At 39.5% G+C, this 10,457-nt stretch overlaps 1 protein-coding gene across 3 annotated transcripts; it reads right to left on the minus strand.

Annotated features, from left to right (window-relative positions):
- Positions 1-5,671: 5,671 nt before the first annotated feature.
- On the minus strand, positions 5,672-10,280 carry LOC116400989 (uncharacterized). Of its 3 annotated transcripts, XM_031879140.1 has the most exons (7): positions 10,192-10,280; positions 8,150-8,264; positions 7,882-8,025; positions 7,198-7,285; positions 6,892-7,093; positions 6,216-6,295; positions 5,672-6,005 (listed from the first exon to the last, which is right to left on the minus strand). In XM_031879140.1, the coding sequence occupies exons 2-7, from the start codon at positions 8,230-8,232 to the stop codon at positions 5,802-5,804; spliced, it is 801 nt and encodes a 266-aa protein (XP_031735000.1). In that variant the 5' UTR covers positions 8,233-8,264; positions 10,192-10,280; the 3' UTR covers positions 5,672-5,801. The 3 variants fall into 3 exon arrangements, with proteins under 3 accessions (XP_031735000.1, XP_031734999.1, XP_031734998.1); XM_031879139.1 differs by lacking the exon at positions 10,192-10,280 and having other exon boundaries at positions 7,882-8,022; positions 8,150-8,555; XM_031879138.1 differs by lacking the exon at positions 10,192-10,280 and having other exon boundaries at positions 8,150-8,555.
- Between the last annotated feature and the right edge of the window lie 177 nt (positions 10,281-10,457).

A 10,457-nucleotide genomic window follows, 5' to 3' on the forward strand; every position in this document is an offset into this window, starting at 1 on the left:
CAGGAGTAATATGATCTCTTTTCTTAGTTCTTGTTAGTACACGAGCTGCAGCATTTTGAATCAACTGCAGAGGTTTAAGAGTCTTATTAGAGCAGCCTCACAATAAGGAATTGCAGTAATCTAGTCTAGGGGTAACACATGCATGAACAAATCTTTCACTTTGGGACAGGATGCGCCTGATTTTTGAAATGTTACATATGTAACATATATATTATATATATGTTACATATGTTATATGTATATTATACATATATATATACGTATATTTATATACGTATATATATACATTGTTTTTCTCTCAGGCTCTCTATTCTTCCCTCACGCTGCTGTCTCTCTGTGTGTCTCTGTGTCGGTTGAGTCGTGTCTGAAGTCAGTGATGGTACCCAGAGGATTTGCCTATCAGTAACAGCACATGTTCTCCTGTTAAAAAAAACAACAAGCTATCTAAGAGCACACACACGCGTCTGCCGGGGCGTACGGCCGCGCTGCTTTACTGAACACCCTGCATGTGTGTGTGTATGAGTGTGTTTGTGCGTGTGTGTGTTTGTTTATATATCTCTGCCTCTCTTTCACTTCCCCATTACAAATGAAAGAGAAGACTATTTCACAACTGGGACACACAGACTTGAGTAGTGCACACATATTTTCAGACACACACACATGCACACTGATGAGGTTAAGATCAGTTCAAGAAATACAACCTACGTATAATAATGATAATCTTCCACATCCCTAATTTTGACACATAAGACAGATTGTTCTCTAATAGCTTTAAGAGACGTACTAACGCTTCCCTAAAAATATGTAGTTTTTTCTTAATACTACATTATTGAAGAAACATTATGACTTTTTGTCTTGTCATACAACAATACAACTTTTTTTTCTTCTCAAAACAGTGTAAATTTACATTTATTCTAATTTAATTCTCTAATTATTATTTTCTTTTCTTTAGCAGTGTCCCCCAAATCCAGTCTGTAATGTCACATTTACTCAAATACCATAAGTATACATTTTAGGTTATTGAATGGTTTTGTCAACCATTCACAGAAATGGTTATTATTATTATATTATAAACATTATACTTACATACTAACACTATGTATTACTAAGTAATATTTTCAGTACAGGGCTTCTAAATTGTAACATAGTATTTTTTACAGTGTGTGGCATTGCAACCTTTACTGAATTAAAGATGAATACATTGATGAACATGTGATGTATGTGACATCTCTCCAGATTCTGTGAATCAGTAGCTATCTCCCTATTTCTTTCAACCTGTCCACTCAGAACAGTCTTGCATACATCTCTTACAGACAATAAGAACTTTTGGACATTGTATCTCATAATGTCTTGAACATCAACACGTTGAGAGTCTTTTGGACCCAGTCTGGAGCCCGGTGGGGGGGGGACCATTATCTTTGTTTGACTTCCTCTCCCTCTCCTTAGAGCTTGATGAATCTGCGTAGCGCGATGATCTTGACCTCTTCATTCAGAAAAAACAGAGGTGAAGAGTCCACAGCGGTGCAGACAGAAAGACTGCACTGCAAATAATCCATAATCTGCAGGGGCTGTGATTCAGCATGCAGACTGACGCTCCACGTATAGCTTCAGGATTCCTTTGGTTCTTCTTTTCACGTGTATTTTCCAAAGAAAGTCGTGTCCATTTGACATTTATTCACTTACACTCATTAACCAACACAACCACTCTCTTCCCCGATGGCCACTGAACACTTCCAGCATGAGGAAAGTTCATAGTCTGTAAACTCAATCGCTGGCGAGACAAAAGTCTTGGAAACCTTGGGAAAGTAAAATGACTTTCTTTTGGTTAGTGAACTTGTATTTTGCAGCGTGTGATGGAGAAATAGAAGCAGAGAGAGAGAGGGATTGATAAAGTATCTGTGTACGTATGTTAACATTCCTCCTGGTGCCTGTCCACTTGACGGAGACAAGAGAGACAACTGGCAAGCCTCTGAGAGGTTTACGTCTGCTGAGCAATAATCATGCACGTCCATGTGTGAGTGTGGCAGTATAAGTGGTAAATGTGGCTGAGCAAACTCAACACTGTGAGAGACACTCGAAGACCCATCAGAGCCTTTTGTCCTGCTGACAAGAGCTCTCCACTGAGACAGACATCCACCTAGAACAACTTCTTCAAAGCCAAGCCCACTGTCCCCCCCGGCAGCAGAAATCTGGCAGCTCCTTTCGAAACAAGCTACGTTCATACAAACATGCTGAGGCTGTTTGTAGAGTATCGATTATTAAAAGACAAGGGGGGCGACTAATACTCCCAAGCTGAAAAACAGGCATGGCCATATTCACAGGGGTCCCTTGACCTCTTACCTCAAGATATGTGAATGAAAACGGGTTCCACTGGTACACACAAGTCCCCCCTTTCCAAACATGCCCACTTCATGATCATCCCTTCAGTTTGGGGCAAAGAACATGCAGCATTTAGCAGTATACATGTGTTATTTTGCTTATTCTAAAAATTGTGTATTTGATTATTTCTGCATACTGGGGTCACTAAACAGTCTTGGAATTGCATAAAATTGTGTATGACTGGAAAGATGAGACTCATGTGTGATGATTTCAGTCCCCATAGAACTGTTGTGACCTCTAAGATGATCTGAGCCTCATGAAGCTTTACGACCACAAACTACAGATCGAGGGCGTTCAGAGGATGTATGATGTTCCTCAGTATATGGTGTCCTCTGTATCATTCTCGTATTATAAGGGAGTTTCTGAGCAGTTTCCACAACAGAAGCGCTCCCCATCCAAACGCAGAAAAAGGCCTTTCTCCCAGAAATCTTCAAATATCAAGAGTTATTGACACCAAATCACAGCATGGATTTGATCAATTCTTGAGCAGTCAGAAATGGTCAAATTTAGCACCAAATCTGTGCAACAAATAGTAAGTATGGTAAATTGCAACCACTTATGAGTCATAAGTTGGCATGGGAATGTCTGTCATGTACCTCCACCAAAACCTTCTAAGCCCTTTTCACTGTCGCAATTTACTTTAACTGTGAATACATTCTTTTTTATTTAAGACTAGAACAACTTGGCACACACTGCTGAGCTGCATTTTGCTTATCAGTAGTATAGTGAGTGAAAAGAATACATCTTTTCACTTTGAAATGTAGCATAAAGTATAATGTTATTATTTCATATATTTCATGTTGTAATATCATTTTGAAAAGTTGTTACCTTGATTGTACTTTTTCATACAATTTTTTTTTAATCAAATACGTTTCCCAACAACGCTGCTAGATCTGCTTGATTAGAATAAAAATAAAAAGTGGGTAATCAATGTCTACTTGGCATAACAGCATGGGTACATATCAAGATCTGGGTGTGGCCTTCTTGTAGTGTGTCACCAGAGATATTCCACTAATAGCTACTTTAATCTTTGTTGTTACAAGGATACAAAGGTGTAAACACCAACAACGGAAGAACATGAGAAATAAGGCATATTATCTATGGTACTAAATAGATGTTTAAGATTTAAATATATCTGTACTGAAGGTAAGTGGGTAGACGGTAATAGAGAGACACAATGTATAAAGTGGAGCTCAAAGGATGTCACGTTTCATACAGGGGTTTCTCAGTGCATGTTTACTGAATGCAAAGCATTCTGGGGTGCGTCCCTGTACTGTGTGTGTAAATGCATGCATGACGGATGTGTCATTGTTACTGTATAATTGATGAGAGGAGGAGCCTCTTGGTAGTGGATTAAATGTATTAGATTCAAATGTGACATTAAAAGTATTTTCTAATATAATGTATTTCAAGGGAAACTAAAACATGTAGTTTGGTAAAACAAATCTGTAAAACACATCGGAGGAGGATCATAAGAGAGGCTCTCTGTGTCTCCCTCTGCAGGTCAGCACTGCTTAGTTCTGCCTCACAGTCAGCTGCTCAGCTGTTCTCTGAGGGCGGTGGAACGAGTTCAAAGTGAAACACACAAACAAACACCACTGACAGGCCTTTGCCATGGATTACTATTACAACACTTTTGAAGCCCTGCACAGGAAAGAGACCTCAGTTGTAGTCCTGTAAAGGGTCAGTACTACTGATACACCACTGCACAGCGCCTGTAAAGGAGTCACTTTGGCATTTTTCAACATGTACCCTATTCCACAGTGTTTTGTTTCTAAACTTGGTTATTGGTCACTAAAATGACTAAAAACATGGTTGAAAAATGCAGGTTACCCTTTACCTTCAGCAGTTGCAAACATACAGCAGAGCTTAAAGGTTTCTACACATAGTTGATTCGTTCATTACTTTGTAAGGATAATGTAGAAACGTTTAGAAGGCATACTAAAATGACAGTCCACCAGCAGCAGTTGGCTGCCATGTGTCGTTCCAAACAAGCTCTACACAATGGGGGCATTATGTAAAAACCTTTTTCACCAGTATAAAATCATTTTATGAAAATGTTTATGTTTTTACTGCCTACCAAAGATATTATGGACTGCTACTTAGATGAGTGTTCTAGATACACACAAACACGACAGATATGACTTGTTCCACCGAGGATTTCCACAGTTTAGGCCAGGATGTTTAAATCACAAATCATATCTCACAAACAATATGTAACACTACATCTACTGCTGCTGAGCAGGCGGCATGCAGTGGGGTTCATAGAGCTTGTCTCTGAAAACAGCTTCCATTGATGCTATGAGAGCGGTGAGAGAGAACCAGGACGGTGAAGCTACAGACCAGACTGCTAAGCAATGAGCTGAGGCTCAGCGAAGGTCTAAAGTCGAGGGGAGCAGCATGTCCAGTGGGCCTTGTCTGAAACATCTGGACAACCTCCATGGCTTCAACGGTGGACTGTCTCCATTCCAGGATGTCCTTCAGTGGTATTTGTGAGGAGGGTAACTTACAATAGAGGTCAGTGCTTGTATAGCAGCCCGTGCTCCGGACAGACACAGGAAGCTGGCAGGAAGCTGGCAGAGCATGGAGAGGAAGAGCACTCTGAGAGAAGAATAGGCAGAGGGGCAGTTCACAGTAGACCCTCACTGCTGTGATCCACATATCCTCTCTGAAAAGGGACATGTGCACACATGATTATCACTTGGTAGGAATTAAATAACACTGACGCCGTTGTCGCAGAAACGTAGCACCCACCCTCCGGTTCCCCTGCAGGGAACACTGTTAGCTCTACACACTAAATAAAGGTGCCATCTGGAACCGAAAATGGTTCTTCGGAGTGATGCCATAGAAGAACCATTTTTGGTTCCACAAAGAACCTTTCCGACCAGGGTTCTTTAAAGAACTATTTCCTTAAACGGTTCTTTAAAGAACCCACAAAGGTGCCTCAAAGAACCTTCAAAAAATGGTTCTTTGAAGCACCATTTCTGGTTCTTTAAAGAACCATTTTCAAAAAGGTTCTTTATGGACCCAAATGGTTCCATAAAGAACCCTTTTCAAATGGTTCTTTAGCTAAAAATGGTTCTTCCAAGGAATAAATTGTTCTTTAAAGAACTGAGTTTTGGAAAACGTGATTTTTTTTTTACATTTAAACAGCATAACAATGGAATCAGGGTTCCCACTCTTTTTTAGAGATCATATTCCAGGATTCTTTCTGTGATGATCTATAAAATTATCTTTTACATGCACGGAAATGATGGCAAATTGATTTGTGGATAAAAGAAACACCTGTAGATGTACTGCACTTCACTTTATTGTCAGAAATCAACTCTATACAATGTAATCCATGTGCTGCAGTGTCCTATCTAAGAAATGTTCAGAGCATTTGCCACTCTGCACAGCTACAGGTACCCGTGTGTCCAGCTTCAGGATAAATGCCTCCAAAAACGAAATGTTTTTTTCAGATGATAGAGGGCCAACACAACACCCATGGCCAATGAACCGTCTGCGTCTTCATTGTCCACCATCATTTTTTGTCCATCCACTGCTACAAAAACATCTGTGCTGTCACTCAGGGGCTTGCCATCGCTGCTGCTCAGGACAATTGTGGGTGTTGGGCTTAGTGGTTCCTGAAACAAAACATTTGAAACTTAAAGCTGTATTCCGTAATGTTTAAAGATCAAAGCTTTCTGATATGCTTAGTTGCACATAAAATGCTAGTTTGTTGAGATTAGATGTCATATTTTTGAAATTGCACTTTATCTTAATTTTCTGAAAATATATTTCCCTTTTTTAAATAAACAAATTCAAGTTGCCCCCCACAAACACAAATGACTAACCTTATCTATTGCAAAGAGCTGTGATGCATTTTCTTTGAAGACCGATGGTAGGAGGAGTATGGCTGCATTCACCAACAGGCCTGCAAATGACCAATCATGTTTCAATAAATGTCACAATTCTTATTCTGCAAAGTTTTGAGACTATCATACCAATTTCCTCAGGAGTGTTGATTTGGATAACAGTATCTAGGTAAACGTCAAGTCAACTTTTTAGAGCACTTCTACACAAAACACAGTATATGGGATATTCTAAAAGGCTTAAAGGGAAAATGGATCAATGAGGCAAGAAAAAGTATTTAACATTGATTAATAGTTTTAAAGTTATTTATTGGTTTGAAATTATTTGGCTACTTGTAAAACCATCTTGTTGTACATGTCATTTCTCAACTCCAGTCTCACATCTTAAGTTGCTCATCAGACTGTAAACAAATAAACAGCGCACTGAAAAGGAAGTCTGGATATCAGCCGGCTACACTAGAACCCCAGAAATATAGCCCCTTTCCCCCAGGGGCATATGCATCATCAAACAAATAGCTAATTGTTCCCAAATCGCCCTCTGTCTTAAGTTCTGGTTCAGCGCCTGTCCATTTCAGGGTCTGAGGTCCACCCACCACAGTCTCACAAAATCCTGCGGGAAACACTGCACCACGTGTTATATATTAGATAAAACACTCACCAAGATTGGAATAGAGAAGCAGGTGAATTCTTTTAAGACCTCTGCAGGAGAGTGTTGTTGAATATAGTGTCTTCTGTACTCTCTGGAGGCATTGGCGAATGATGACCAAGTTAGGCCTCATCTTTTGGCACTCCTGCTTCATTGTTGCAATATGGTGGCTCGTACTTCTTTCGTCGTCCCCAGCATCCATTGCATCTGTTTGCTAAGTAATAAACAATGACACAATTAGGACTGAGCTGGAGCATGAAGTATGAAGCATAAAATTCAGTTTAGCATTACTCTTTTAGTCAGTGAGAAAATACTTACATATCCAGATCCATAACTTTCCTTCAGAAAAGGGAAGTTGAGCAGGACAGACTTAAAGAGCTGCTCATACTGAATATGAGACGGATACCTGTAAGTTTTCAAAAGGAACAAAACACAAGGCGTTATACAAGATTAACATTCCAGATCAGCGCAATAAACAGAGATACCTAACTCAAATGATCAGAAAGAGCAGTTAAAGGTCTGCAAATGTGTAGTTTGTCATCATGATGCATAGCTTTCACTATGGCATACAGACCTAAAACTTGATTAACAAGGAAACTTGTTTTACAGGCAGATAACATGTCATTACTGTACATTACGGCTGTAAAAATTGGCCAACAATTATGTTTGAATATTCATTCTTGAAAAACACATAAGTTCAAACTATTCAAATATCTTTTGTTGTTCATTATGTCCATGACACTGTGTCCTAAATGGCCGCGAGTGGTACTGCCCTGTGCACCGTTTAGAGCTGAACTTTTGTCGGACACCGTTTCTATTTATATTACTGTCACATGCTTTGAAAATGTCAGATAGCAAGTACTTAGACATTTTCTTTTTGAGGTTACGTCTCCAGTCTGATCTGGAGCTCACAGTTGATAGGTACATGGTTTGCTTACATGATGTAACGCATCACATGTGTTGCTGTCTGTCGCCATCTTCTATTATGGAACACAAACTTACATTGTGTCTTGGCTCAAATGGTCAAACAGAGCTGCATCCTTGTTGGTCAGTGCCGTGAAGACTGTTGGAGGAAACCGGACTTGGCAGTTGATCATTGGTTGGGCTGCTAGGGCTCTCTGACTCACAGGGGCTTCGCTTTCACTGCTAAAGGGGAGGAAAATCAGATTTTAATTTAAGCCAACATGTAAGAAAACTACCAAAAACAAGACAAGTAAATCCTTGGTATTGTAATTGAAATGACATGGCTTCACTGTATAACGTAACTCACACTTTCAGCTGCGCTAAAGCAGACAGGAACTTCACTTGGTCTTTCATTTTTGGAAAGATTCGCTCACTCATTCTTTCAGACATCTGGAGAAGTGTAGGCCCATCTACTTCATTATCTATGGCAGAGAGAAACATTATTGAACCAAAATCATGTTAGGAGTCGGTATGTGTTGCCATGGCTCATGTCCATGTTTCGGAATTAACATTCTTGCCTTGCTTAATGCTGAACATTCTTGAATGGCCGATGTATCAGTGTTATGAGGTCTTTACCATCACAATGACTACATATGTCCACATTAGTCATTAGTGACTGTATGACTATAGTGCTTAACCTATTACTGTATTGCACAAGACATTGAAAACGAACAGCTTATGCTCAAGTCTGGGTGAGCAGCATCCATCATTCATAACAGTTTTTCCTGACCTGTGCACAGTAAAGGCACCAGGTCTGTTCTATGCATTATAATTTACTATCATTTTATTGGTTATTTCTGGCCATTTTGATATACCCAATTAATAAACCCAATTTAACTTTCTATCCACAAAAACACAATCCTCTGCTCTCAATGCAGAGATACATTTGCCACAGACATTAGCAGCACATGTGTTCATTTGAACTTTGTATTGACAGATACTGTGTGATAAAAGTATACTATTATCAGAAAATGTCTACAGCTATCTTTGCACTTGTTTGTACTACAGCAAATCAACAGGTTTATATGCCTTCAAACTGACAAATCATAGACTATACAAGCACCAACATTTTACGGTCAACTAACATTAAATCCATTATTTTTACCTGCTGGAACATAAGTGTCTGCTGTATAAGTTACATGTCCTGTGCTCTCCTTGAGAAACTTATTCAAACAGTGTCCTGCTTCATCTTCCACAGCTGGTCAAAAATCATACATTTAAGCTCGTTTGTGTCACTACAATCAATAATGTGTATTTACACAACATTCAGGAATTGCTTTAAGGTCCACATAATTTATATAATCACAAAATGTGGCACATAGTATACAGCTTCCTTCAGTTTTTACAGCTCACTAAGCTCTGCGCGGATCAGCACAGCTCTGTCTGACGGCAGCCACAACGCCGCTCCCTCTCTCTCGCTCACCCACTCACTCACATCGCTAGTTTACCGTTAGCCAAAACACTAGCGGTGCCTGAAATTGTCAAGACTGATCTTCATCAGTTGCTAACGCAGCTTTCTGACCTTAACTTGTAAGCTACAGTTACAAACACACGTTTATTTACTGTCTTATCCCACCAGACAGCTCAGCTGTCGGCCGCTGACAGTCAAACATGGAGTCCGAAGCAGCTCTAACCGAAGGGCATTTTTTAACGTTAGCTCTCAACAATTGGAAATACTCCGTTGACTAGCAAGCACAAAATGGTGGCGTTTTCAATCGTGGGCAGTTAGCTAGCTAACATAACATTGCATTGAGTTAACTGCGCATGTAGCAATGGCATAATTTTTTAATTGGTAAAAAAGTTTTAATAAAGAATATTTGATAGCTAAAGTAATTAGATAGTTCACATCTAGACATACAGTAACATTAACCCGTGTTAGTTAATCAGCTAACGCTAATGACATTTTACATATATTTCACAGGCAGAAGCATAGCACCTTAGCTAAATTAAGGTTAAATATATTTTCGCGCGCTATCTAGGCTAACGATTTAACGTTAGCTAGCTAACTAGCGTTAGCTTCAGCCAACTAGCTAGCAGACAAGCAAAGGCAATTAACTAACGGTCAAGTTACCGTTAGAAAACGAAATACATGCGAAATGAACTCATAACGGTTTCAACAACCTACGGATTGTTGAAACTAAAAGTCTAACATTACCTCAAAATTCACAAATATATATATATGCGGCATCCACAAAACGAGGGAAATATGGCGCTTCCAGCCAAGCTACAGGCACCAATACTATATATTCGATGTAGACTAGCTTATTCAGACACTCGAATAACAGATGGCTGGGACATGATAAAAAAGAGCAATAATTTGCCTGTAATAACCAAGCTTCCAACACTTACCTTAGACCGACCACTGTTAGTTGCGGGCGACTGGTTTGAAAAGACGTTGGTCTGGTCAGTCAGAGAGATGGACGACTGTCACTTGGAAGTAGGCGGGGCGGACACATATCTCATGATCGTGATTGGTGGTTTATGTTGTCATTCATGACTTTCCCCTTAGAATTTTCTGGAACACAGCTATTAATATATTTAAGGCCCGATTCACCGACATGAATATATATGTATATGTATGTGTATATATATATATGTATGTGTATATATATATA

The sequence above is a fragment of the Anarrhichthys ocellatus genome, unplaced genomic scaffold (assembly GCF_004355925.1).
Source record: "Anarrhichthys ocellatus isolate YVR2014 unplaced genomic scaffold, GSC_Weel_1.0 scaffold230, whole genome shotgun sequence".
Taxonomy (NCBI): domain Eukaryota; kingdom Metazoa; phylum Chordata; class Actinopteri; order Perciformes; family Anarhichadidae; genus Anarrhichthys; species Anarrhichthys ocellatus.

What these genes read in the sequence shown, in the direction of transcription:
- LOC116400989 (XM_031879138.1), bottom strand. Translation starts at nt 8,283, where the DNA reads ATGTTTCTCTCTGCCATAGATAATGAAGTAGATGGGCCTACACTTCTC. An exon ending in CATTTGAGCCAAGACACAAT is followed by an intron (nt 7,286 to 7,881) that starts GTAAGTTTGTGT and finishes GAAAACTTACAG; the next exon opens with GTATCCGTCTCATATTCAGT. An exon ending in AGCTCTTTGCAATAGATAAG is followed by an intron (nt 6,006 to 6,215) that starts GTTAGTCATTTG and finishes GTTTTGTTTCAG; the next exon opens with GAACCACTAAGCCCAACACC.